Raw genomic sequence first — 27,832 nt, 5'->3', positions numbered from 1 at the left:
CTGGGATATGAACACTATGATTTTCATGTCATGAAATATATTTTTAATTTGTTTTCAACCATTTTTAAAATGTAAAAAACCATTCACAGGCCATGTATAAGGACGTGGGCGGGGTTCAGCGCACGGGCCTGTCTGCAAGCCCCTCTCTGAAGTGACGATATGGCAACACCAACCTGAACTTCTCCTAAAACCAAGACTTTCAAAGCAGACTATGAACGGGAGGGCATCCCTGCGCCGGACGCCCCATCAGTGTGAACGTCAGGCTGCTCGAGAGGAGGACATGGCCCAGCATGGCCCCTCTGTTCTGAAACCCCTGATGCCCAGCAGACAGGAGGGGGCCTCAGCTCTGCAGGCAGCACTGTTTCCAGATCAATGTTAAAAGGAAAACAAGGCACTTATGAAAAATTGGAAGCATTCCAGCTTTTGATACACAAAAGGATTAAGTCCCCAGCGATACCCCACGTGAAAGTCATCACCAGCACGCACAGCTGTTCTTGGGTGGAGACTTCAGCACTGGAGAGCAGGCAGGAGCCAGCCTGAATGAATGACCTGATGCTCCCAGAAGACTCTTCCCAGACCACACAGTGAGCGCCTCACTCACACAGTGCATGCACCCAGACGCTTTGCTGGCTGTATTCTGCTACTGCTAAACATTTCTAGGAAGTTGTGAAGGTTCATCCCTGCTGATTGGTGACTGAAATTCAGCAGCATCGCTGTGGCTCTGCAGCGTGTGCCAAGGTCAAGTCAAATCATAACAACGTCCTCAATCACCTCCCTGTCAAACCGGGTGCCAGCTGGGCCCCTGTCCTCACAATTCCTGAAAGAAGTTCACCATCTGTGCCGGCGCTGCCTGACAGAGCTCCCTGCGACTCCAAAATGCATTTCTGCACTTCCCATGAGAGAGCTACTCTCCAGAAGCAGCTCCTGAGCACAGGGGTCTGGTTGGGGCTGGGGCGGGCTGAACGTTCATGCTGTTTCAACAGCCTGTGTGGCAAGCAGATACCGAGGGGCAGCACATCACCTGGATGCCGAGACGGCATGAAAACGTCCACTTGCCAGAAACGCCAGCCCATGGACGTTCCTAGAGGAAGACGCGCCAGGTACGAATGGCGGTAGAACAGCAGAACCATGCACAGCTGCCGCCACCACAGGCGAGCACGCTGCCTCCGACCTGAAAACAAAGCGCTTCAAGATCCTCCCCTCCACCGGTCTGGCTTCCCTTCAACCAGAAACGGGGCACAGGCACCAAGCAAGCGCCTCTGCCTGGTGACACAGAATGTTCTTTCTGGAGCCCAGGGAACAGTCCCATCCTGTGAGCTGATCGCAACTGATGTCACCTTTTTCTTCTTGAAGGGAGACACCAGGATGCAGGGGAACAAGTGAAAGCACTTTTCCTGACTCGAGGTGAGAGGCCCCACTGACTGCCACGCTCAGCAACTCAAGGCCGTCTCCCCCGGCCTCATCTTCTTGGCCTGCCCGTTGGGCCCAGGCGGCGGACTCCGGCGCCGCTTCTTCTCCAGCTGCTGCTGCAGCCTCTCCTCTTTCTTTCTCAGGTAGGAGGTCATGTTGTCAAAGGTGGCCTTGTAGAGACTGCTGAAGCTGGCATCCCCACCGGCAGAGCCTGTGATGGGGGAACAGGGACAGGTGCTGGGTGGGGCAGGAGCATGGAACTCGGCCACAGCAGAGCCCCTGCAGCAGGGAGTTACCTTGTGACACCCAGAGTCCTCGGTGGACCGTGGAGGGTGCCTTCTGGGATGGCTGCCCACAGTACCCACCTCCTGGGACCCACACCCTGGCTGGGCCCGAGGACTGCCTCCTAACAGAACGGGGCAAGGACGAAGGAGTGTCACGGAAACCAAGGCACCAAGGCTGGGCCTCCACCCTGCCAGCACTCTGCTCACGCGTCAGGAGAAAGTCACTGCTGCGCCATGACACCACGAGCCACACTGTGGAGGGGCCCACGTGGCAGGGGACCAGGAGCAGTGGCCTCTGGTCCCCTGTCCTACTGATAACCCGGACTGAGCGGGGTTGGGCCCCACCAGGTGAAGCTGAGGCGGCCACCTGCAGAGACACAGCTCAGGAGTCCGGACCCTTGGCCCACAGCAACAGAGAGACGCTAAGCGTGGGGGCCTGCTGGCATCGAGTGTGGGAGAGCATGTTCCGCAGCCACAGGGAATGGGCACGGAGTCCATCTATTTATCTAAGTGCCAAGGCTTGGGGGCAACGGCTGACCACAGGCACACGGAGATGGTCTCAGCCCAGCCAGGAAACCACAGGCCCAGCCGGTCGCCCGCGCACCAGGGACTGCCTCCAGCGATCTGCTGCTGTGGAACACTCTGTAGCAGCCCTCCCCCGTCCCTCTTCCCACGAGGCCCCCAAGTCTGTACCAAGAACAGGCTGCTCTGTCTATGAACAGCTCAGGAGAGCAAGGCCATGCTTTGGCCTGAGCCTGCTGTGCAAGGTGACGCTAAACAGGTCCATGCTGGCCATGCCCTGGAGCACAGGGCCATGAGCACTGCCACCTGCAGTCCCTGACACAGCCGGGGACCGGCCCACCCTGGAGGCATTCCTAAAGCAGATCCCAACCGCACTGGGGGCCCAGCCCTGCCTGTCTGGACCCTCAACGTCCTAAGCAAAGCAGGAAGGAGAGGAGCCTCAGAGGCAGGGCCAGCGCCGCCCCTCAGGAAACTTGGCAGAAGGCAGTCAGGCCACTGTCAGCGGAAACTCCTCTGACCTGAGTTTGAATCCCTCCAGAGCTCAAAGGAACCTCAGTGCTGACTGGAGGGGCTCTGGCTTTGCAAGGCTTCCTCAGAGGAGCAACTTCTAAACATGAATGAGGCACCTGGTTTCCATGCTGGGCTAACCCACCCTGCAGACACCCTCGCCTCCAAGGCTGCTCGGTGTTTGCGCAATGGCGCCCCCAGAAGGCAGAGTGGAAATGCTCCTCCAGCGTCCTCCCTCAGCCAGTTGCTCTCCTTCCTGCGGCTGCAACCAACAAATTGCTGACGGATTCCCTCCCCTGAGCTGAGTGTGCTCATCAGGACAGTGACGATCCTGCCCGTTCAGCTTCCTGAAGACCCCCCGGGGCCTCTGGCTAGCCCCTCACGAGTCCACCCAGTGGGGCTCTGATGCACGCAGAGTGGGATCAATTCCCTCGATACCGTGGACCAGGCCTGAGGCAGCACAGCGCCCGCTCCCTCTGGGAGCCACCAGATGCCAGCCCTGCCCGGGGGGACCTCCAGTACCCAACTCGGAAGGCAGCTGGGGAGCGGGAGATGCTGCTCAGATCCTGAGCCCCCAGTTCCTGCGTAGCTCTTGGTAGCCTGACTCCCATGGGGGGGGTCCCTCACTGCTTTGCGCCACCCTCCTCCTGCCCCACCCCACCTTCTGATGAGGGCACACGCTTACCCTTCCCCTCTTTACCCGCACACCAGATCCCTCAGGCGGGTGGCAGTGTGTGATCTGCTTTCTCTGGGGACCGTGCTGGGCGGGACCCCCAAGGGCAGCCTGTGCCGTGCTCTCACCTTCCATCATGGCCCAGTTCCCATGAAGAACACCGGAGACTTTCTTTAACACGGCGCTCTCAAGAACAGACTGCAGGCAACAAACAGGAAACCTTCATTAGAAAGAGGCAGGCCTGAAAACCTGGCACCAGGACGCAACACGCGCTGGCCAGAGAGGCCTGGGGCGGGAGGTCCCCCCTCCTGGTGCCTGGTGACCCCCGTCCGCCTTCCATGAAGACCTAGGGAGGCAGCACCCCCAGCTTGCCCATGACACCAGGGTGAATTCCTCACACGCAGCTCATCAACCTCAGGGGCCCTGCAGGCGCCCACTGGGGACATCATGTGGCCCGCCACTTCTCAGGTAAAAAGAACTGGATGGCTTAAGAGTGCTTCCAAAGTGCTCAAATGAACTTTGGTAAATTGGGAACTACTCCACTCAACTCCACAGCAACCTCGTGAGACGCAGGGCAGGCAGGGGCATCACTCCCATGTTACCAGGAGCGACATGGAGAAGGTACAGGGCTCACCCCATCCCCCAGCAAGGAAACAGCTCAGCCCAGGGTTCTGTGTCCTGAGGGGCAGTGGGTGGAGGAAGGGAGCTGGGCTTCCCCTACCCCCACCTCCAGAGAAGCAGCTCAGCCCGCTGACCTCGCCCCTTCCTCTGTCGGGGGATCCACGTGCTCCCAGGTGCTCCACCAGTGCCCCAGGCCTGAGGCTGTGCTAACCCAGCTCGCAAGTGTTAGTCCCACACACCCCAGCCACACACTGCCCCCAAAAAAAGAACTGCTGCAGACATCACCACGCGGGACAAGCAGCCATGCCGGCCAGGCACCTGGCTCCCTTCACGCATGGTGGAAGCCCCACCCGCTGCTCCTCAGGACACAGACCCTGGGCCCCAGAAGTGGCCGAGTTGAAAGAGGCTCACGTGTGGACCCAAAAACCTCAGCTGCCAGCCCCCACCCACAGGCTTATGGGACAGCAGGGCCTGGGCCATGAGGGAGGTGCCAAGTCTTACCTGCCACTGGCCGCCCACAGGTCTGCAGAGCACCAGGGGGGCCTCCCGGCAGTCCTGAAGCACCCACAGTCCCTGGGTCTCCTCGAAAGCCACGTCCCACACTTGGTGCTGGAACGCCAGCTGCTGCCTGTATACCAGCTGCTGTCTGCCAGCATCCAGCCGGAAGATGTAGACCACAGGAGTGCTTGCCACGAAGAAAGAGAGCACGATGACTGGGACCATAGGCCCATGGCACCACGCCGCAGCCAGCACCCTGGACAGCGCAGCCCTCACCTGCGCCACCTCAGGAGAGCCTGCCCTGAAAGCCCCAGCTGCGCCTCTGTGGAGTGCTGGAGCCAGGGAAGCCGCGGGGGGATGCACACTTGGTTTAAGTCCTGAGCTCTGGGGTGGCTCGTGGCACAGCAATAGACAACCAGCACGGGACAGGCGGGCGCAGGCCCTGGCTCAGGCGCGGCTCTCCTCTCACACCAGAACAAGCTAAGAGACCTCTCCAGATTGTCATAAGGACAAGGTGAAAAGTGCCAAAAGCACCAAAAATAATACCTTTCCTGACACAGAAGCCACTCGGGAAGCAACCGCGGAACTGCACTCCACCCCGAAACGCGCCTCGTCAGCACTGCCAAGCCCAGGGGGTCCCACCCGACCAGCCCCGAGCAGGGAGTGCGGCCAGTGAGGTGAGCGATGCCACCACGGCCGAGCCTGGGGAGAGTCCATCCTCTCAGAACGCCAGGCAGAGGCTGCTGGTGCCCCTCACACCAGGGGAGTTTGACGTCAGGTTGAAGGGCGCTGGCTGAGAGGAGCCCCACCCCCCGCCCTGACGCCGCAGCAGTCATCGAAAGTGACGTTCTCAGAGGGAGCTGCAGGGCCACCACCGCCACCGCCTAGGACCTCTTCAGTGAGGACGAGGGCCAGTGGCCAACCCGCTAACCCTCCCCCTGCAGGTCTGCAAAACCAGAGGCCATGGACGTGCCACCGCAGCTTACCCGTCGCACAGGAGCGCCACGCAGTTCTCCTGGCACCAGAACGCAATCCTGGACGCGGCCAGCCTCTGAAAGGAGAAGCAGCCTGTTAACTTCACACCACCTAATAATCTAGAAATTTATTAGGGGCTGACGCTGGGCACGCGGATCCAACAAGAGCAAAACTGAAGGACACATAGAGCCCCCGCATATCCAGGAAGGAAAGAGGAAACAGTACAAGAACATTCTGGAATCAGTGGGGAAACGAGGGTAGGCGATTCCCTGTTTCTCAAGTGAGCAGACATGCCCAGGCAGATGACGAAAGCCCCCAGTGGCTCTGGTGCTCCCTGAAGGGCCTGCAGAGAGTTTAAGTCCTAAGCTCCGGGCAGCAATAGATTAACCAGCACAGTGCAGGCAGGCAGGACGGGACGTGGCTTTCGAGGAGACCCAGGGGCTGTGGGTGCTCCAGGACTGCCGGGAACTCCCCTGGTGCTCTGCAGGCCTGTGAGCAGCCAGTGGCAGGTGAGACTCGACAGCCTGCAAAGCCAACAAAATGGGTCAGACAGTGAGGAGAGGAGGGAGCGGAGGACACAGGGGCAAGAAAGAGACAGCAGCTACACGTGCCACTGTCCTGTGAGCCCCACACTTCCTGGCAGAGGGAAGATTACAAATGAAGAGGTGGGCAGGCGCAGTGGCTCACGCCTGTAATCCCAGCACTTTGGGAGGCCAAGGTGGGTGGATCACCTCAGGTTTGGAGTTTGAGACCAGCCTGGCAAACATGTCAAAACCCCGTCTTTACAAAAAAAAACACAAAAATCAGCCGGGCGTGGTGGCACATGCCTGTAATCCCAGCTACTCAGGAGCCTGAGGCAGAAGAATCACATGTGCCCGGGAGGCAGAGGTGGCAGTGAGTCAAGATAGCACCACTGTACTGCAGGTAAGACTCCGTCTCAAAAAAGAAATTTTTTTTTAATGAAGGAGGCCAGGCACAGTGGCTCACCCCTGTAATCCCAGCACTTTGGGAGCCCGAGGAGGGCAGATCACCTGAGGTCAGGAGTTTGAGACCATCCTGGTCAACATGGTGAAACCCTGTCTCTACTAAAAATACAAAATTAGCTGGGTGTAGTGGCGAGCGCCTGTAGTCCCAGCTACTCAGGAGGCTGAGGCAGGAGAATTGCTTGAACCCGGGAGGTGGAGGTTGCAGTGAGCTGAGATCACGCCACTACACTCCAGCCTGTACAACAAGAGTGAAGCTCCTCAAAAGAAAAAAAAAAAATGAAGGAAACTTCCAGGAACCTGAGTCATGTGACCATGGAGGAAAAGGCCTGGTCCTGTCTCACAGCCGCCTAGCAGGGGGCAGAGACCGCACCACACAAGTTCTCTAAGAAACGAAACAGACCCATCGGGAAACTTAACCAAGACTGGGGCATTCAGGGTGCCATGAGATGGCTGGACGATGCTGGAGTGGGCCCGGCCCTGGCCCTGCCCCACCTGGCTGGCAGACCCACAGAGGTGCGTGCTCGAGCACCTGCATTCCTTCCACTTCAGAGCAGGATTAGAGGCCTTCCTGTACATCCACTGTCTGCAGGCAACAGTGAGACAGATTATTTCCCACTGACATGACAACACACCTTCAGAATTTGAAATACAAGATTTCCCTCCCACAGGAAGAAGTCTGGCATTGAGGGCAAATGTTTCCAATGGTGAAGTGACTTTTCCACTCAAGCCAAGCGACTGCAGGTGCCTACACACACCTACACACAGTCAACAGGAGTGAACAGAAGCGGCTACCTGGGGGGCCTGGGGGTCCGCTGGTTCCTGCAGACTGGCCAGGTGACAGCAGTGCAGCTGGCGGCCGCTCCTGTACTCCCAGAGCCTCAGGGTGCCATCCTGCATACACCAAACACACAGGTTAGCACACGGTCTGGGGCTGCTGTCGGGTAAGGTGACAGAGAGGACAGTGGGGTGTGGTTGGGGGGTCCACTCAGTGGCAGCCATGCTGCCCACCCTCGGTTATTAAAGGCTCTCTGCTCTGACTGCGTAAAGAGCTCATGCAAATCATCGAGAAAAACAGTGGAGACGGGAAGGTAACGGATTCCCTGCTTCTCCAGTGCCGACATGCCCAGGCAGATGACAAAGGCAATGAGGCAGATCCCAGCAAAACGAGCCAAGGACACAGGCGGCCAGGCTGTCACCTGCCAGGAGGCCAGACCACAACTGCTGTGCCTGGGCCAGGCAAAGACACTTCAGCCATCAAGCATTCTCACCGGGAGACACGTGTGAGCTCACAAGCACGTGGCCATGTCCACCTCACTAAGAATGAGAGAAGGACATGGTCATCGGCAACCGTCCCATGACAACCGGTTCAAGCCTTCAGGAAGGCCACACACGAACCAAGAGCCTCCACGCCCTAAAATCATCATAAATGGGAAAAAGGGATTCTTTTTTCTTGGTTTTATCTGTTGTTATTTTTTATTGAAATGGCGTCTATGCCACGCTTCCTACTGCAGCACAGTTGCTATTCACGGGCTTAATCCTGGCTCACTGCAGCCTCTAACTCCCAAGCCCATGCAATCCTCCTGCCTCAGCCTCCCAGTCGCTGGGACTACCAGCGTGAGCCCCCACACCTGGCTTAAAAAAAATGCATTACAGCACTAATTAATGGAAAAAAATAAATCAATGCTCACTAAATCTAATGAGAGAGCGTCTGTACGCTATTTGTGGGATTTTTTTTTTTTTTTTTGCGATGGAGTCTCGCTCTGTTGCTCAGGCTGGAGTGCAATGGCAGTCTCAGCTCACTGAAACCTCTGTCTCCTGAGTTCAAGCGATTCTCCTGCCTCAGCCTCCCGAGTAGTTGGGATTACACGCATGAGCCAACATGCCCGGCTAATTTTTGTATTTTTAGTAGAGATGAGGTTTAACCATGTTGGCCGGGCCGTTCTCACACTCCTGACCTCAAGCAATCCACCCTTTGCCTCCCAAAGTGTGGGATTACAGGCGTGAGCCACTGCGCCTGGCCTTTGTGAGTATTTTTAAGTGACTGAAAGAAAAAGATGAAAAGTAAATACCCCAAACAGCTAACAGCAGATGTGTATCCTCTGAGTGCCGGGGTAAGAGTGGATGTATGAATGCATGCACACACATGCATGCGCACATACAAACCCACACATGCACACGCACACTCATACATACATGCACACATGCACATACTCACATGCCTACACATACCTGCACACGTGCACACATTCACACACACACACACACACATCTTGCCACAAATTTGGCAGATAAACATCGAGACCAGCACACACATCTACAGGCATTTCCACTCATCCCAAATCTCTCTACAATGAAAAAGATGTTTACTAACCATGAACCCACTAGGCAGGAAGAGAAGAGAAGGCAGCCATTGAAGACGAGGAAGCCTCGGGGCTAGAGGCCAGGAAAAAAGGCATCGGCCACAGAGAAGCCGCAGAGGCGCCAGAGCCTGCCAGACCAGGCCGGGCCAGGCAGCCTGAAGGCCAGGGTGGCAAGGGGAGCTGTCAAATGTCTTTCCAAAGAGACATGAGACCTCCCCAATGTATGCTGAGCCCAAACTCCAGGCCAGCGCAAGGCTCCGGGGAAATGGAAGTGAGAGGCCCTGGTCTCGGGGACGCCAAATACTCCCGGAGGAGAGAGCCATCCAGCACTTCACGCTCATCTGCAGAGCCCCGGGGACAGACCCCAACAAGAGTGAAGGCCATGACAAGAGACCGACTGACACACACGTACCACGGGGCCCACAGGCAAGGGGCTGCTGCCCACGCTCAGGTCTGCTCGGAAGCCTCTCCGGCCCCGCCCTGGGCACACACCCAGCCTCCAAGGCAGCCAATGCTGATTCCCATCACGCCCAGGCAGACAGGATCGCCAGACACCTGAGGAAAACCTCCAGTGCCCTCCAAGAAGGAGAGTCCAGCTGTCACGCCACGCACCCATGGCAGATGGCTGCAGGTTTCCACAGGAAGGGCATCGGGAAACTGCACAGGAGCAGCCAGCTGGAGAGCACAGAGGGCAAGGCCTCCCAGGCTCCAAGGGAAACCGCTTCAACCAGGATTTCTATGTCAAACCAACAATCAAGCCTCGAAGAGATTAACGATATTTCCAGAAAGGCAAAGTCACAAAACACTAACACTCCTCGCACCTTCTAGTGGCTACCAGATAACGCATTCCACTCCAACAAAGGTGCAACCATAAGTGACAGATGGAGCCTGGGAAGGCTTCTCTGCCTGTGGAAGATTTTCTTCATGATGATGAAAAAGACTGGACAATGCACCACAAAACGCTGACGAAACCTGACCCTGACCCTGACCTTTGGAGACTCCAGCCAGACTGTTCTGTTCTCAGACCACGTGGCTGTGCGTTCATTTGGAGACCAGGAACAGGAGGCTTCAAATGAAGCCAAATCAGAGAATGAACGCAGGGGCAGCCGGAAGGTCCATTGGCCACCCTGCCACACCACACAAGGCCACCGTCACAGACAAAACAGGGAAGGGCAGCGAAGAGGAAGGTGGTGGCGTGTGGGTGACAATTCCTAGGTCCACAAGACAGACCCTGTGAGGAATCCAAAGCCCTCACTTTGGCAAAATCACTCACAACACTTCTACCGTATTCCTCAGAGGAAACACACCTCTCGTCACTAAACTGTAAGGCTTCCAGGACCCAATGCTGGGACACACAAGCTGTACTCAGCAAGCAAAAATCCTCCGCAGTATCCAGGTGCGGGGTCTCAAGCAGGTGGTCCCAGCTACTCGGGAGGCCAAGGAGGGAGGTCACTTGGGCCCAGGAGTTTGAAACCAGCTTGAAAAATGTAACAAGACCCCATCTCAAAAAAAAAAAAAAAAAAAAAAAGAGAGAGACAAAAAATGCAGCCAGTAATGGGATGGACTCAGACCCCTCCAGGAGTCAGAGAGGCCCCCATCTCCTGCTTCTCCCTGAGATCCTCATCCCTGATCCTGTCATAGAAGGCGCGGCCACCTTCAGAAGGGAGCTGTCCACGCACCCGTTCTAGATTATCACCTGTGCGAACACACAGGCACCTACGCACACCCCACACACAGTCCTGAATGAGCTGCTGCAAGCGGGGAGCAAGCCATGGGCAGCTCCAAGATTTGGAAACAAGCACCATCTAGTGGACAGCCACGGACAGCACGTGGCCAGCAATCTAGAGGGGCCAGTTCTAGGGGGCACCCACCCCACCCTCCCTGCAGGCCGCAGAATCCAGAGGTGAGTGACGCGGGGTTAGGAACACTTACCCCAGAGGAGGACAGCAACAGCCCGGGCTCAGTGGGCACCACGGAGATTCGGCTCACAAACCTGTGAGAGCGAGAGAGAAGCAGTAGCTAGCCCATGCCCGCGGCCCCTGGACAGGGTGAGGGAGGCGAGGGGGTCATTCCTGGGTCTCCTGGGTCCCCAACAGCACAGGAACCTCTAACCCAGGCCGCTCCTCAGCCATGCCTGCCAGAGACTCAACCTCGTCTGTGCCCCTCTGCAGTGGCTCTGCTCAGCTGCACCCCCACAGGCCCCCAGCACCCACCCTTGCCTGAGGCACCTGCACTGTGACAAAAGGGGCCCTGGCGGAGCCTCAAAGCACAGCACATGGGTAGGAGGGTGCGGGGGAAGGAGGGCAGGCGGGAAGAGGACTGGGAGGAGGGCAGCCAAACCCACGGACAGAGTCCAATCAGGGCCCTCTTGGCCCCTCAGTGACAACTCTGAGTGACCTGGCCAGAGAGCTGGCTCTGCTGAGCCGGCCCAGCCGTCCTGCGAGGGTGTGGCCTGCCACAGTACAGGACTCAAAGTCACAGGCACGCCCCCATCAGAACAGCCATGAAGAGTGACCCAGGCAGCCCAGCTCTCCTGGAAACCCATCCTGGCTCGATCACCTGCAAGGGTGACAAGGCCTGTTTTTCTTCCCACTGTAATAGTGACCTCAAGCAATCCCTCATTCACGGGGTCCCCAGGGACTCCTGGAATGGGGTGGCCCGTGAGGCTCCCTTCATGTCCGCCAGTCACAGCCTCCGCTACCTTGGGCCAGCCATTGCCTGGCCTGGGCCTCGTCCCGCAGCCACTGCCCTGCACGGCACCGCAGCACCGAGGGCTGGCTTTTTATCGCAGACCCTCCGAAAGGAAAAGACAGCAGCCCATGGCCCAGGGCAGACAGGGCCCAGGAGGGCCTGTGCAGAGGGTCTGAGCAGCCTCACAGTTCTCAACAGGAAAGGACAGAAACCAGTTCCCATGGGTTTGAAAGAAAATCTCAAAAAATAACTTGTTCAATCACTGCAGTGTCTGCTGAGCGCCTACTTGTGCCAGGCACTGCGCTGGGGGCTGCAGACAGCAGCGGGCACAACCGGCCCACAGAACCACTCGGACGCGGTGGAGGCGGCCACGAACCCTGCAATGTCGGCAGAGGGCGAGGAGCAGCGCCGACCAGCAGAATTGTAGCTCCAGCCACATGCAGGGGCCACAGGGATTTGTTTTCCACTTGCCGGCCACCGTGTTGAAAAGCAAAAGAGCAGGTGAAGTTGATTTTAATACTATGTTTTTATTCAATACTATCCAAGTGATGAGGCATTTCCCAAAGGGGTGGGAAACGTGCTCCCGTCAGCAGAAACCTCCGTCACACACCTGGTGAGGCAGGGGAGCTACAGAGACCCCAGCGGGAGACGGTGGAGGGGAGGGGCCAGGGTGCTGCAGGCCAGAGAACTCCAGAGCCGCATCACCAGGGAACTAAATGCAGGCCAGAACAAGCTAGCCTGAGACACACACAGTGACTGGCCTTCTTCAATGGGAAATGCATCCATTCAAAACCAGGAACACACAGGAAACCTCAGCACTGAATTCCCTCCCTCCAGTTTCTTCCACTGCTTCAAATAATGTATTTTAAAACATTTCAGGCAATTACACTAAGCACTTTTCCTTTGCGTAAATTCTAATTGGCCTTTTGTGTGAAGGAGAAGCGGGCATTCAGAAACACCTCCGCACAGGTGCTGGCAGAGCTGGCTGCCACGAGAGAGGCCACCGGCAAAGGCCGCCACCTGGGCGCAGAGGCAGCTTCATTCTTGGACAGCTGGAATCACTAAGGTGCGCCCTCGCCCCCATCACACCCATGCATGGTGCAGAGGTCTCCACGCTGAGACAGGACCCTCCCGGAAACACGCCCTCTCGTTTGCTCAGGACCAATGAGGAGGCACCTGCAGACTGTGCCTAACAACACAGTGTGAACCCCACGCTTTCAAGGCTTCCGCAGGCAGCACCCACAGCACCTGCAGTGACCAAGCACAGGCCGCTGTCACCGGGTGGGGCCTCACTGGCTAGTGGCACCCGCTGAGCCGTAAGCTGACGCTGTTTCCAATAGGAGCTTCTTTCTGCTGCTGGGCAGGAAGGGGGCACTCACTCTGTGTGTCCCAAGCAGAAAGACTCGATGCTGTGGGGTGCGGCGGCCCAGCTGACTCGGATCTTCTCGTCCCGGTCTGCAGTGAGGATGAAGCGGTCATCAGGACTCACAGCCTGCATCACCAGGGGCCAGAAAAGAAAGAGCTGCTCGCCTGGGCCTTCCCCGAATCAAGTCCCTCATGGAAACAGGGAGCCTGCAGCCCGGCTGCCAAGAGGCTGCGGCCTTTGAGGACAGACCAGGGTGGCTCCCCCGTCCTCCCACCCCTCCGTCTAATCACTGGCCCTCCTCCTCCCTCCCTAGGTGGTCCCTGGCCGCCTCCAGCCCACACTCCTCAGTGCTAGAGCAGGCTTCTGGGGCGCGGCCATGCCATAGCTACCCATCTGTCTCCCGCGCCTCAGCACATCCAGGCCCCACACTCCCATTTCCACCCGCCCCAGGCCTGCTGCACTCTCCTGCCCAACACCAGGGTTGCTTCCTCGCCTTCCTGTCCCATGTGTCCCCACACCCAGCTGTTGCCAAGTCCCCAGTGAGGTTCCCCTGACACCCCGCACCTGCCGTTGTTCCTGATAGTCCCTGCTGTGTCCGATCCCAGCTCTACCACCCGGGCTGTGGGCCTGGGCCCTCTGGGGCTCCAGGAGTCTGTGACACAGGACAGGCAGGGTGGGGTGACAGGGGCTGCTGGGAGCAGTGCCGAGGTGATGCTCCTATAGCACCTGGCACAGCCCTGGGCCAAGGAGGCGGAGCCAGAGGCTCACAGCCGTACCTGCTTCTCCCACACCTTCACTTCCGACCTGGGGTCACACCACTGACTCACCTGCCTTTGTTCTCCCTGCTGTCTGCTTCACCTTCCTAAATCCTGTTCCCACCACTCTCCTGCTCCCAAATCTGCAGAGGGCTGTCCCTGCTACAGGAGAGCCCCACTCTCCCCACCAGATGCTAAGGCCCAGGCCGGGCAGACATTGGCTCAGCTGTGCCCCACATATCACGTCCCCCACATACCACATCTAACAGCATGGACAGGTGCCCCAGCTCTAGCTGGCCACATCCGTGAGGCTCCAGCACCGAAAAGGAGTACACGTCTCCAGACTTGTCGGCCACCAAGACCTTCTCCTCAGAGGCCGTGAAGGTCAGGGCTGTACACCTCCTCGCCACCGTCCTAGAAGGCCAGAGAGACGCCCCCGTTAGCTTTCAGGAGCAGCGCAGGGTCCTCAGCTGCCCAGCGGGCTGCGTGGGCGGTGGCAGGCACAGGTGCCTGGCCATATGCTGTTTCCAGCTGCTGAAGATGGGGCCAAATCATTCAGCAATGCTGATAACTGGAACACAGCCAACGTCTTCCACACATTTACTTTCACCACTTTTTCCTTTAAGAACATTGCTCCTGATGGTGGGATCTAGGTGGTGGATAAATGGGTGACAAAATTCTCAACTTTCCTGTGTTTGAAAACTGTCAGCAAGAAACGGGGGAATGGTTCCTTGACCCTAGTCTTCATCGTGCATTGAGGGAGACACCAGCCCTCTCCATAAACACCGCCACTGTCAAGGACAAGGGCAGGCACCAGCCTCTAGGGCACCCCAGCCTTGCCGCTCCCCTGACGCACACTGACTGCTGCTGCTCAGACCAGGAGCCTCAGACAGACAGCTGTGCCCCGTGCCCTGCAGAGGGAAGGACCCAGCCCAGGGCAGCTGTGAGGCAGCACGTGAGCCTCCTCGGGAGGAAGCACCACTATCCAGCACGTGAGAGAGGCCTGCGCTCCCCAGTCCACATCCAGATCAGCACATCCATGAATCCAACCTTGACCCAGACTCATGGATGCGCCAGTTACAATGCAGCAGGTCTACACGCTGGTTCAGTAAGAAACAAAGTCCCAGTTCCCTCCCTCTCTTTAACCAGGGCGCATGGCCACTGCTTCCTGGGCAATAATTTTCCACACCATATCTGCTCGGGTCTCCTTCGGTATGTACGTCCTCTCCACAAGGCAGCGACCCATATTCTGTTTTACATAGACAGGGGTTGTAACACAGCTGCCCACACACGCAGTTAGCCGCATGGCCTCGCTGCAGAACGGCGGCCAGCCCAGCTTCCCCACCCCCAGGGCTGTGGCAGCGCCCACCGCCCAAAACACAACCAACACCAGGCAGGCAAGCACAGGGCGCCTGGCCCACTGCGGCCAGAAATGGGGACGGAAGCTTCAGGAACGCTGTCCCCAACAAGGCCCTTGTGTTTCTCTCAGGGCCAGGGGGACAAAAGGACAGAAAAAAGCGGGCATGGCCTTGGGGCCACAGTGCGGACCCGACGCAGCGCCCCTCCCCCACCCCTGCAGCCGAGCAGCGGAGCTGCAGCAGGAGGCCGAAAGGAGGCATGGTGGGTGAACAGGAGAAAACGAGGACTAAGAAACATAACTGGGCTCTGGGGCGGGATGAATCAGAATTCTCAGGGTGTGCTGCAACTTAAATGCCCTGCACTGCACCAGCCACACAGCCCCCAATGTCTGATGGGCTCATTAAGCAGCTGCCACAAACATGACCATGGTGGCAGAGAGGGGCAGCCCAAGAGGACGCCAGGGGGACGGGGGATGGATTTGGACTCACGGGGTGCTCATCCCCCCACAGGCTGGACGGCATGTGGCAGGGATGGCCCCCGACACTGCACCTCCTGCCTAGCTCAGCAGAGGGCGCTGCTCCTCGTCCCTTCATCCTGCCCCAGCTGGGGGCTCCCACCCAGCCTCTCCAGCTGGACTTATCCTGGCATCAATTCTAGTACGCAGCTGAGCCATACTCGTGGGCTTGGGTGCCAGGATCTGAGGGAGGTCACAGCATGGGGCAGGTCACTGGACCAATGGCAGGCCGGCCTGTCACTCAAGTGGAGGCACAACCCTGCCCACCTTCAGACCCCCAGCCTGTGCAGGGTCTCGGGTCTCAGCTCTCCCTCCACGGTGGCTGAGTTCGTCACCCAGAGACCAGCAGAACCAGCAAGCAGGCACCTGTCTCCATAGACCCCTCTGTCCTCCACCAGGAGTCCAGTGGCTGAGCCCTGAGCCCCCTCCAGAGCACTGAGGACACCAGCACCCTCCTCTAGCCCACCCCCCGACACCCACAGTCCAGCAGCCAGGCGCTCCCTCTCCATCCCGCAGGCAGAGCCAATCCGATGGTTTCCCGGGCTCTGCCTTTCCCACATGCTGCTGTGGCTCTCACGGGCATTTTCGGAAACACAGATTCCACTGGGAGGATTTCTCCCTCATAAATGCACATGTCAAAATCAAATGCATCACTTGTAACCCTGCATCATCATCTCGTTTGGAAAACCTGGCCTCAGTCCCTCAGAGCCTCCTGACTGCCCAGGTCGCAGGCACTCTGGCCTCTGAGGCTCTCAGCTGCAACCTGGAAAAGAACCCTTGCTGCCTACAGCCCGCATCCTGCCTGTGCTTCAAAACGCTTCAGCGGGAGCTTCCCAGCAGCAGCACAGTAACAAAGCAGCTGCTGGACAGAGCCTGGGCTTTCATGCAGCTCAGGGAGTACCGCAGGGGTGCAGGGCCTCAGTGAAATGCACACAGGCCACACCAGCACATGGAAGCCCTAAAACGGAATGGAGGTGGATGTGCTAAGGGTGGGTGGCTCTCTGGGGAGAGGGTGCATCCCAATCCCAGAGTCAGCATAAAAAGCCTCCGGGTATGGGGAGTGGCCCCCATGTTTGTGAACCAGCCGCAGGGTGCCACCTGCTAGCTCAGCACGGTTCTCCTCATCCCGGTCCTCTCCTTACCCGATGCCCCTTTCCCTGCCCCACTCTCATCCCCCAGACCTACTCCCCTGCCTCAATAATCCCCTCCAATTTCCCACTGAGAAAGAGTAAAGATTTCACTCCACCCAATGCTGAAAAGTTCACAAACCCACAGTTCTAAAGGAATTTAAAAAGAGAACTGAGAATGGCCGGACATGGTGACTCACACCTATAATCCCATCATTCTGGGAGACCAAGGTGGGCGGATCATGAGGTCAGGAGTTCAAGATCAGCCTGTCCAATATGGTAAAACCCATCTCTACTAAAAATTACAAAAATTAGCCAGGCATGGTGGCCTGTGCCTGTAGTCCCAGCTACTTGGGAGGCTGAGGCAGGAGAATCGTCTGAACCTAGGAGGTGGAGGTTGCAGTCAGCCAAGATCATGCCACTGCACACTCCAGCCTGGGCGACAGTAAGACTCTGTCTCCCAAAAAAAAACAAAGGTATTGAGGAATTTGCCAACTGATGTTGAAAGTGGCAGTTAACTTCCCACCTTCTCCAACTGTCCCACAGTTTAGAGAAAGGGGAGGCAGCAATGCGCACGCTGCACCAAGGTCAGGGAAAATCCCAGGCCACACCATTGAGGCCAGATTTTGTTATCTGCTGCCTGGACTGCATCAAATCACATGGTCCGTCTTCCACACCACCTAAGGCAAACATTTCTACACAAAGTAATACGGCTGATATCACTTTCAAAACCAAGATCAGGCCGGGCGTGGTGGCTCACGCCTGTAATCCTAGCACTTTGGGAGGCCGAGGTGGGTAGATCACCTGAGCTCAGGAGTTCAGGACCAGCCTGGCCAATGTGGCAAAACCCCATCTCTACTAAAGCTACAAAAATTAGGTCAGGCGTGGTGGCTTGTTCCTATAACCCCAACTACCCAGGAGGCTGAGACAGGCAAATCGCTTGAACTCAGGAGGCGGAGGTTGCAGTGAGCCGAGACCATGCCACCGCACTCCAGCCTGGGCAATAGAGAGAGATGCCCCCGCCCCCTGCCAAAAAAAAAAAGAGAGAGGAATGCACAGTTCAAGGGGCATTGCCAGGAGCCAGCCACTGTTCCTTGCTCACGCAGGCTGCCCATCCCTCATCCCAAGTGCTCTGGACGAAGAGTGCGTCTGCACTTCAGATTTTTTCAGATTTTGGAATATTTGCAAATACGTACTGGCTCAGCCTCCCTAATCCAAAACTCCAAAATCCAAAACATTCCACTGAGCACGTCCTTCAAGCATCTTGTCCAAGACAAAAGCTTCTGGATTCTGGGGCATTTTGAATTTCAGATTAGGAAAACGTAAACTAGCTGCACTGCCCACTCTCGAAGTGTGCTTTTTGGTTTTTTATAGACGAGAGCTCACTATGTTACCCAGACTGGCCTCGAACTGCTGGCCTCAAGAGATCCTTTCGCCTTGGCCTCTTGAAGTCCCGGGATTACAGGTGTGAACCACCATGCCAGCCTCCCGGTGTTTGATCAGGTGTTTAAATACAGAGAATCGCACCAGCACACGACCTTCAAAGGATGAGTCAACACGGCAAGACATCTCCCTCTTGGCAAAGCACCTGCACACAAGGCTGAAGAGGCCCGGCCACCCGCACAGGCTGCAGCGGTGTCTGCGCCCACCACAAGCCCCCACTCAGGAGCTCTTGCCCTCAAATGACCTCCTCTGAGAAGCCGACTGCCACAGGCAACAACATGAGTGGAGAGAATTCTAGATTCCTCCGTCCTCGGACCATGCATGATGGCAGGACCAGAGGCCCCAGCCCTCTGGAGGAGTCACAACCCCTGCAGGAGCCCTGGGCCTCCGCGTTTCCGTCACAGTGAAGAAGCTTGGCTGTTAGGAACCAGGGGACAGCGGACAGGCTGACTGGACATCCCCTTTCTCCAAGTTCAAAGTGAGACACTACCTCTGGACAGTGAGCCCACACTGAGTTCGAGTGACATCCCACTCATGTCTCCATCTTTCTGGCAAGCTCAAGGCCTGTGGCACATGGCCAGATCCAGCCTCCTCCCACCCTCAGCGGGCAGCAGCTACTCCTCAGTGTCTGGTACCAAACATCAAAAGCCTTAGCACTGGGTACGCCTGTGATTAGTGAAGAAGTAACCTTGCCTTTGGCCTTATCTCCAAGAGTAGGGGCCTCAGGCCCCACAGGCAACCTAAGAACGTGATTTAGGGCAATGGCCTGGGCCACAAGGTAGCCCCTCCACCTCTGCAGGGGCTGGGAGCTAAAGGTCAGCCACCCGGACAGCATGTGATCCACGCAAACAAAACCGCTGGACACCGGGGCTGGGGAAGCTCCACTGTGTGTGCTGTCACACATCAGTGCCAATACCAACGCTGTCCACGCCTCCACTGGCAAACCTGCTCTGACTCAAACTTCCCGGGGTATAAAGGCAGGAAGAGGTACAAGGAAACAGTAGCATTTGAACAGTGGAGCAGTGGAAACAACCTAATGGCCCAGCTACAGGGAGTGACAGTGTGGTCAGCACTGCCTGGGGGACAGCAGGCTCCAGGCTGGCACTGACGCCACAGTGTAGCACACGCAGCTGCTGTCCACCAGGAGGGCCTGGCCCCAAGCTCATCACAAACTGGGGCTCCGGGTGGGGAGATTCAGGGTGTTGTTACTGTTCTCACTTTGTACTTCTCAGTATAATTTTCTTATGGACAAAACCAAAGGATTAAAAAGGCAAAAGGTAGCATGGGGGGACCCCAAACTGTGCTCCAGAGGAAGCAGACAGAAGTGAGAATTTGCTCCCGACTTCTACGACCCCACTCACCATGGCTGAACGGGAACCCACACGTTCCGCTGACATCTGAGTAACTGGACCACATCTGAGATCCACGGACGCACCAGCGCACAGATCCCAGCTCTGCACCTGTTCTCCCCCCAGGGCTTTGAGGTTTTGTCAGCTCAGGCAAGGGTACTGGAAAATGCTAATCCAGTCTCGGCGGTTACCCGTGCAGCTCACCCTACACACCTATGCCACAGAAAGGCTGTATAAGAGTGACACTTTGGGAGATAGGCTCATTTTGTAAAAATAAGAGTCCTAATATAAAGAGCTCCTACAAACCAATAAACAATGCCCCAATAGAAAAACACAGAATATGAAAAAAAAAAAAAAAAAACTTACAAAACATAAATGAGATTCTTAGGTACATAAAAAGTTGCTCTTCCAGCCAGGAGCCAGTGGCTCCAGCCTGTAACCCCAGCACTTTGGGAGGCCAAGGCGGGTGGATCACCTAAGGTCAGGAGTTTGAGACCAGCCTGGCCAACATTGTGAACCCCCATCTCTACTAAAACCAATTAAAAAATTAACCAGGTGTGGCGGTACACACCTGTAATGGCAGCTATCTGGGAAGCTGAGGCAGGAGAGTTGCTTGAACCCGGGAAGCAGAGGTTGGAGTGAGCCGAGATAGCGCCACTGCACTCCAGCCTGGGCAACAAGAGTGGAACTCCGTCTCAAACAAAAAAAAAAGTTGCTCTTCCTCATTCATAATAAAACAGGTACTCAAGATCCCATGTTTCTTCCATCAGACTCAGAGTCAACAGTCTGACAGCACCATGTATTATTAACCATGGTGAGAAAACAGAGCACTCAGACTCTGGGAGGGAGAACCCCTTTGGAAGGCAAAAAGGGATTACATATCTAAATTACAAAAGCACATACCTTTTGACCTCACCATTCATTTTAGGGTATTTCTCCCACAGATTTACTCACATATGGGAAATATTACATCTGTGTCTGATTATTCATTTAAGTGCCTTTTAAATATCAAGACAAGCAAAACGTTAAGTAAAAAATGCTGACCACCAGTAGAGAGACAGTCAAGAAAATTGCTGTAGCTGGGCGCAATGGCTCACACCTGTAATCCCAGCATTTCGGGAGGCCGAGGAGTGATCACCTGAGGTCAGGAGTTCAAGACCAGCCTGACCAAAGTGGCAAAATCCCATATCTACCAAAAATGCAAAAATTAACAGGGCCTGGTGGCGAGCCCCTGTAATCCCAGCTGCTCAGGAGGCTGAGGCAGGAGAATCACTTGAAGCCGGGAGGTGGAGGTTGCAGTGAGCCAGGACTGGGCCACTGCACTCCAGCCTGGGCAACAGAGCGAGAGTGTCTCAAAACAAACAAATAAATAAATAAATAAATAAACTGCAGAGTGCATGGCCTAGCCCAGATGAAATGAATCAAAGTCTGCACTTCCACAAGACACCCAGGTGGCTCTTGGGCACACGCCTATGTCAGAGCTCAGCCAGGCCTTTGCTTTAGGGAAAGAGTTACCATCAGACTCCTTTAGAGCATTTCATTTTTAACTTTTGGGAGTCAAAGCCCCCTCTGAGAATCTCATGTGAATCATGAAAGCTCTCTAAGGCAGCCAGTGTCAGCAAGTCAAGATGAACTGTTAGGCGCTAAATTATATCTCCCAACCCACAACTCCTACGTGACGCCTGACCTAGCTGGGACCTCAGAAGGTGACTGTATTTGGATAGGGCCTTTACAGAGGTGAGACAGAGGTCACTGGGGTAGCCCTGACCCAACTGAACTGGTGTCCTTATAGGAACAGGAGATGAGGACACAGACACACAAGAGGAAGACTCTGTGAAGACACAGGGAGAAGACGCCACCGGCAAGCCAAAGAGTGGGGCCTCAGAGGAACCGGCCCTCCCTGCCAACCCTTGATCTTGGTCTTCCAGCCTCGACAACTGTGAGAAACTGTTATTTCAGGACCCCAGTCTGTGGTATCTTGTTAGCCCAAGCATACTAGGACAACTACCATCTTCTTTCAACACTGAGAGGTGAAAACCTGTCCATCCCTCCTTCCCAGTTTGTCCGAGAAACCCGAAGTCAAGACCAACCTACCAGAAAGCCCCTGCCACCTGCAGAGATTCCTGTGGAGGGGCTTGGGGCAGGACATCTCAAGGCCACCTTGAGGCATTCACCCTGAATCCTGAAAACACTTCCCATCTTCCATATTCTGGGTCCTAAATGACTTACTCATGTTTTGGCTACCTTAGTGAGAAGATGCTGTTCACAGGCCTTTCAACGTAAAGATGATGCGCTCCACAGCAGTCGGGTGGAAGCGGCTGCTTCCACCAGTTATAACCCGGACACGCAGGGATATGCATCTAAAAGCCATTTTCCTACTGAGAAACCATCACTGCCTATGGGAAGGGAGTCAGAAGGTGGGTGAGGAGGGAGACTATCGCACACTCTTTGGTTTAATTTTGTTGTTTTCAGTTTTTAAACCATTCTCAAAAAAACCTGCCTGATACACAAAACACAAAAACATATTGTAAATCACAAATACATAAACATATGTAGTAAAACTCATATACACAAAAACACATACATAGAAATGATGCAGCATTTCAGGGCTTTCTTTCTATCCTGACTGGAAGAGAGGATACAGCAGGCATTCATTGCTTTTGATACCACCTAGAATTTGGCTTTTTTTTTTTTGAGATGGAGTTTCACTCGTCACTCAGGCTGGAGCACAGTGGTGCGATCTTGGCTCACTGCAACCTCCGCCTCCCAGGTTCAGGTGATTCTCCTGCCTCAGCCTCCCCAGTAGCTGGAACTACAGGGATGCACCACCATGTCTGGCTAATTTTATATTTATAGTAGAGATAGGGTTTCGCCATGTTGGCCAGACTGGTCTTGAATTCCTGACCTCAGGTGATCCACCCACCTCATCCTCCCAAGTGCTAGGAGTACAGGCGCGAGCCACCGTGCCCAGTTGAATTTGGTTTTTTACTCTTCCCTTTGAAAGTAAGATGAGGCTGGAAGCGGTGGGTCACACCTGTAATCCCAGCATTTTGGGAGGCTGAGGCAGGCGGATCATCTGAGGTCAGGAGTTCGAGACCAGCCTGGCTAACATGGTGAACCCCTGTCTCGACTAAAAAAAAAAAAAAAATTAGCCGGGCATGGTGGTATGCACCTATAGTCCCAGCTACTCCAGAGGCTGAGGTGAGAAAATCACCTGAACCCAGGAGGCGGAGGCTGCAGTGAACCAAGATCACGCCACTGCACTCCCGCCTGGGTGACAGAATGAGACCCTTCCCAAATAAAAAAAAAAAAAGAAAAGAAGACGAAATAAAAATCTGAAAGGCTTAGCTGAACCCAATAGGAATGTGTGAGCCAGCTACAAACAGATATTCCTTAACCTCAGGAGTTCAAATGTTGCAACTGACTATCGGGGGCAATTACACCATGCACAGTTTCAGGGAGGTGAAAGTGAACCGCCCAGGACTGATTCTGCTCCGTGTGTGTTTACATCAGGGTTACAGAATAGCCAGAATGATTCTAGCCCTAACTCTATTAAGGGAATAGGAGACTGTCAGAGGCGACAAAAATGTCAACCTGCCCAGCGCCGTGTACCACAATGTCCCCTGCCTCCTCTCACAAGGACATGCTGGTAGTGAGAAAAGGCCCAGGCCTGGGAGAGAGTCACATAACAGCAGGGTTCCCTCCCTTTCAGAAAGCGATGGAGAACACTTTGAAGAGGAATAGGGAGCAGGGCATGGTGGCTCACACCTGTAATCCCAACACTTTGGGAGGCCAAGGCAGGCAGATCACCTCAGGTCAGGAGTTCAAGACCAGCCTGGCCAACATGGTGAGACCCCCGTCTCTATTAAAAATAGAAAAAAATTAGCCAGATGTAGGAGCATGCACCCATAATTCCAGCTACTTGGGAGGCTAAGGCAGGAGAATTGCTTGAGCTGAGATGGCATGACTGCACTCCAGCCTGGACCACAGAGTGAGACTCTGTCACAAAAAAAGAAAAAAAAAAGCAGGCAGACGAATCTTTCCAGACTTTGCTTGGCAAGAGGGCAAAGCACAGCGGTATCTCTGTTCTTGCCAGAGTGACTAACCTCCCCATCCACGGGGATCCACTCCCCACCCACTCTTCAGATACTAAGAAATACATGCACTAAACCCACCTCGCTTAATACCGTGGCACAGACCCCTCGATGCACCCCAAATCCCTAACCCTCTCCCAGTGCAGGCGCACTGCCTTGTTCCCGCTCATCACTAGGACAGAGGGCCGCTCTCGACAGCAGGGGCACCAACACTGCAAGCGGAGGGACCAGACGCAGGGCCCGGCTCTGCCTTCCAACCCCACTGACTGGAGGTACCTAACTCCTCACCACCCAATGTGGGCCAGAACGGCAGCCGTGCACCCTCCCAGAGCTGCTGTGAGGATCGGATCAGCTAACACACATGCAGCGCTGAAAGCTGTCTGGCACCAGCTGTGGCTCTGCATCAACCACTTATCACCATGGTACAGTCACTACTGCTACAGGCATGCAAGTACAGGGTGTGCATTCGACATCGTAATAATCAACGTTAGCATCTCATACCTGACACTCAGACATTGCCATGGTTTTGTACGGAAAAGAATCAGACGCTTACTGTCATCAGTTAAAGCAAAATAGCTGCCAGACTTGGAGATGGTGGACGCCAGAATCACACCGCTCCCCTGGACCAAGGGCGCGTCCTCCCTGAGGAAGAAAGGAGGAAGATGGTTAAGCTTCACCTAAGGAAATGAGGCTGCATTCCTTGAAGGCCAGCGTGGAAATTGCTAACACGGGAAGAGGTAGAAATTGTTAAGAGGCTCACATAGCAAAAATAGACATATTAAGGGGACATCGGAGGCTCAGGCAGGAGAATCCCTTGAACCCAGGAGGTGGAAGTTGCAGTGAGCCAAGACTGAGCCACTGCACTCCAGCCTGGGTGACAGAGTAAGCCTCTTGGCTCACTGCAACCTCTGCCTCCCAGGTTCAAGCAATTCTCCTGCCTCACTGCAACCTCTGCCTCCCAGATTCAAGCGATTCTCGTGCCTCAGCCTCCCAAGTAGCTAGGATTACAGGTGCCTGCCACCACACCCAGCCAATTTCTTGTATTTTTAGTAGAGACAGGCTTTTGCCATGTTGGCCAGGATGGTCTGGAACTTCTGACCTCAGGTAATCTGCCTGACTCTGCCTCCCAAAGTGCTGGGATGATAGGCATGGGCCACCATTAAGAGTACAGCTGGCCGGGCATGGTGGCTCACGCCTGTAATCCCAGCACTTTGGGAGGCCGAGGTGGGTGGATCACTTGAGGCCAGGAGTTTGAGACCAGCTTGGCCAACATGGTGAAACCCCGCGTTTATCTTTAAAAAAAAAAAAAAAAAAAAAAAAAGAGTACAGCCAACACTGTACTCTTAATTTCTAATTTGAAAGTTACTTTTACACGTCTTTCCTGACGTGGTACTTATCTGCACCGTTGTGTGACAGAAGCTAAGAATTCACCAAGTAAGACAACAATTGCTTCTTAGACCCTCTGGTCCCATTATCAAACCATTAAATCAGGCCCTGAAAAAGCTTTCCCACATCTCACCCTTTATTTTCTTGTGACTTCTTTTCTGCAGCACTGCAGTCATAGATGAAGAAGCTGTCATCATCACTAAAGATAAATAACAGAATGATTTTAAAAGAAGCCATCATTAAAGAGAAATAACAATTATTTTTTTAAATTTAGAACAATCTTTTATTCACAATACTCTTTTTTTTAAATGATTACACTTTAAGTTCTGGGGTACATGTGCAGAACACGCAGGTTTGTTACATAGGTATACATGTGCCATGGTGGTTTGCTGCCCCCATCGACCTGTCATCTACATTAGGTACTTCTCTCCTAACGCTCTCCCTCCCCTAGTCCCCACCCCCCAACAATTTGTCTCACTCTGTCACCCAGGCTAGAGTGCAATGGTGCAATCTCAGCTCACTGAAACCTCTACTTCCCGGGTTCAAGTGACTCTCCTGCCTCAGCCTCCCAAGTAGCTGGGATTACAGGAGCCCACCACCACGCCCAGCTAATTTTTTGTATTTTTAGTAGACAGGGTTTCACTATGCTGGCCAGGCTCATCTCGACCTCCTGACCTCAGGCGATCCACCCGCCTCCATTTCCCAAAGTGCTGGGATTACAGGCATCGGCCACTGTGCCCAGCAACAATAATTTTTAAAGGAGAACGTTGTCAAAAAAACAAAAACAAAAAAAAAAAGATTTTTTTTCTCTGTAGAACAAAAAATATTTGCATACTCATTAAAGGTCTTATCCATGACAAGAAAACTGTCTAGATACAATATTTCAGGGAACAGTTAACAAACTTTATTTGCTTAATCTCTTATTAGAGTATATCATACACAACCCGAATAGTTCTGTGGGAAAAAAAAGTCGAGGCCAGGCGGGTGGCTCATGCCTATCATCCCAGCACTTTGGGAGGCTGAGGCAGGTGACTCACGAGGTCAAGAGTTGAAGACCAGCCTGAGCAAGATGGTGAAACCCTGTCTCTACTAAAAATACAAAAATTAGCCAGGCGCAGTGGTGAGTGCCTGTAGTCACAGCTACTTGGGAGACTGAGGCAGGAAAATCGCTTGAATCCGGGCGGCAGTGGTTGCAGTGAGCCAAGATCCTGTCACTGCACTCCAGCCTGGGAGACAGAGTGAGACTGTCTTAGAAAAAAAAGTTCAGTAAAACAAATGAGGGGCAAACACTCAACAGGAATTAATAATGCTATTCTTTCAGGCACCAGAAAATCTATGCGATGTCCTGATGCTGCTGAGTTTTCAATGGGATTCTCTATACAAATTTCAAAGAGCCATCACCTGTTCAGAAACACATCTCACCTACCTGAAAATGTTCCCATGACCCCAAGCACTTACCAACATAACAATCACCCACCTTCCATACTGAACTTAAACTCTCTCTTGTTTATCCCATCCCCGACCCCTGGCACGTAGCTTGTACTTATTTATAGCCTTTAAAGTGCACCAAAAAACTTTCCACATGGAACAGTGGACTTGTCTTCCAAGTCGGAAACTCCACCAGCCGCTAGAATTTCCTCAAAATGCGTACACTGAAGGTAAGCAGATCATGTATAACGCATCCACAGCTCTCGCGCAGGTATTAGACCGTGAGTCTCAAAAGCAACATTATCTCGGATACATAATAGGTTTCTGAGTATAATTTTTGTAAGACCCAATTTAACATCGAATTGGCTTTCTGAAACCAAAGAATATAGAGTACATCTGACAGACACATCATCTGTTTCAAGTATTAAATCACAAATAAACTGGGAAAGAAAATGAGGGGCTGAAACTGACAACACTACTAATTGCTCCGAGAGACCTCAGTCAGGACTGTCCCATCAACAAACATTTACTAATTTAAAAATCCCCGGCGTCGTCTTAGCATTGGTGATACAATAAGGATGGGGAATAAAATTACAGAAAGCAAAACTGGAGCCATGTGACGGGCCGCTAGGGAGGGGCAGCTGCGAGCTCTATGTGTACCCTCGGGTCGGTTGTGTAAGTGTCAGAGACTACCCGGGAGTCCTGAGGAGCAATTAAGGCCGGGTAGGTGAATGCAGGCCGGGAAGAGGGGACAAGCACCCCTGCAAAGAGAGTGGGATCAGCGAGCTCGTCGTAAGCCCCGCCCCCCTCACCAGCGAAACCCGGGACCCCCTTCTTCCCAGCGTATTCGGCCGGGCGTTGCCGAGCGGTCAGGGTCCCCGCCTGCGCCGCGGAGACCGGAAGTGACCTGGCGCTAACCGGGCGACAACACTGCAGACCCGCCGACCAGGGTGAGGAGCGCGCCGGGGCCTGTGGAACGCCGAAATCTAGGATCTCATGGTCTCTCCTAGATTGGCTCGTCTCCCCACGCCTGGACACGAGGCCAGGTCGAGATAGCGGCGGAGGGCTCCCGGGCTGGAGCGGGGTTCCCCCGGGTCACCCCAGAGCAGGTGCGATCAGGCAGTGCGGGAGAAGCGGAGTCGCCAGGGCCCGACGCGCGCCCGCAGCCTGGGCTCCCTGTGCCAAGACCAAGGCCCCCTCACCTGCTTGCAGTGGAGGTGGCCAGGAATCGGCTACCGCCCCGCACCACCAGCGTCTGCCCGCACAACGCCAGTCCCACAGAGCCCGCCATGTACCCGCCCGCCGCGCCGCCATACACACGTGCCACCCCAGAGCCTCTTCCTGTCCGGGCCCGTCGGTGACGTCACGCGTAGACGCCGAGAGATGACGTATCCCCCACGGAAGTGCCGACTTAAGCGTGCGCTGCAGGTGTTGTGACCGTCCTCCCGATTGCGGTTGGTGGCTGGGCCGCTCACTTACCAAGG

The 27,832-nt window shown here is 54.9% G+C and overlaps 1 protein-coding gene across 4 annotated transcripts; it reads right to left on the bottom strand.

The window, feature by feature from the left end:
• Positions 1-20: 20 nt before the first annotated feature.
• Positions 21-27,727, bottom strand: WDR4 (WD repeat domain 4). Of its 4 annotated transcripts, none has more exons than XM_032276775.1 (11): positions 27,551-27,727; positions 25,054-25,119; positions 24,036-24,176; positions 13,906-14,062; positions 12,907-13,019; positions 10,769-10,829; positions 7,269-7,367; positions 5,502-5,566; positions 4,519-4,702; positions 3,525-3,594; positions 21-1,621 (listed from the first exon to the last, which is right to left on the bottom strand). In XM_032276775.1, the coding sequence occupies exons 1-11, from the start codon at positions 27,637-27,639 to the stop codon at positions 1,431-1,433; spliced, it is 1,236 nt and encodes a 411-aa protein (XP_032132666.1). In that variant the 5' UTR covers positions 27,640-27,727; the 3' UTR covers positions 21-1,430. The 4 variants fall into 4 exon arrangements, with proteins under 4 accessions (XP_032132666.1, XP_032132669.1, XP_032132667.1 ...); XM_032276778.1 differs by having other exon boundaries at positions 24,088-24,176; XM_032276776.1 differs by having other exon boundaries at positions 25,054-25,116; positions 27,551-27,705.
• Positions 27,728-27,832: the final 105 nt, after the last annotated feature.

This window comes from Sapajus apella, unplaced genomic scaffold (assembly GCF_009761245.1).
Source record: "Sapajus apella isolate SASKATOON/1434 unplaced genomic scaffold, GSC_monkey_1.0 scaffold8, whole genome shotgun sequence".
Lineage (NCBI taxonomy): Eukaryota > Metazoa > Chordata > Mammalia > Primates > Cebidae > Sapajus > Sapajus apella.
Note: the sequence above shows the minus strand (reverse complement) of the source record. Positions and strands in the feature narration are given on the sequence as shown.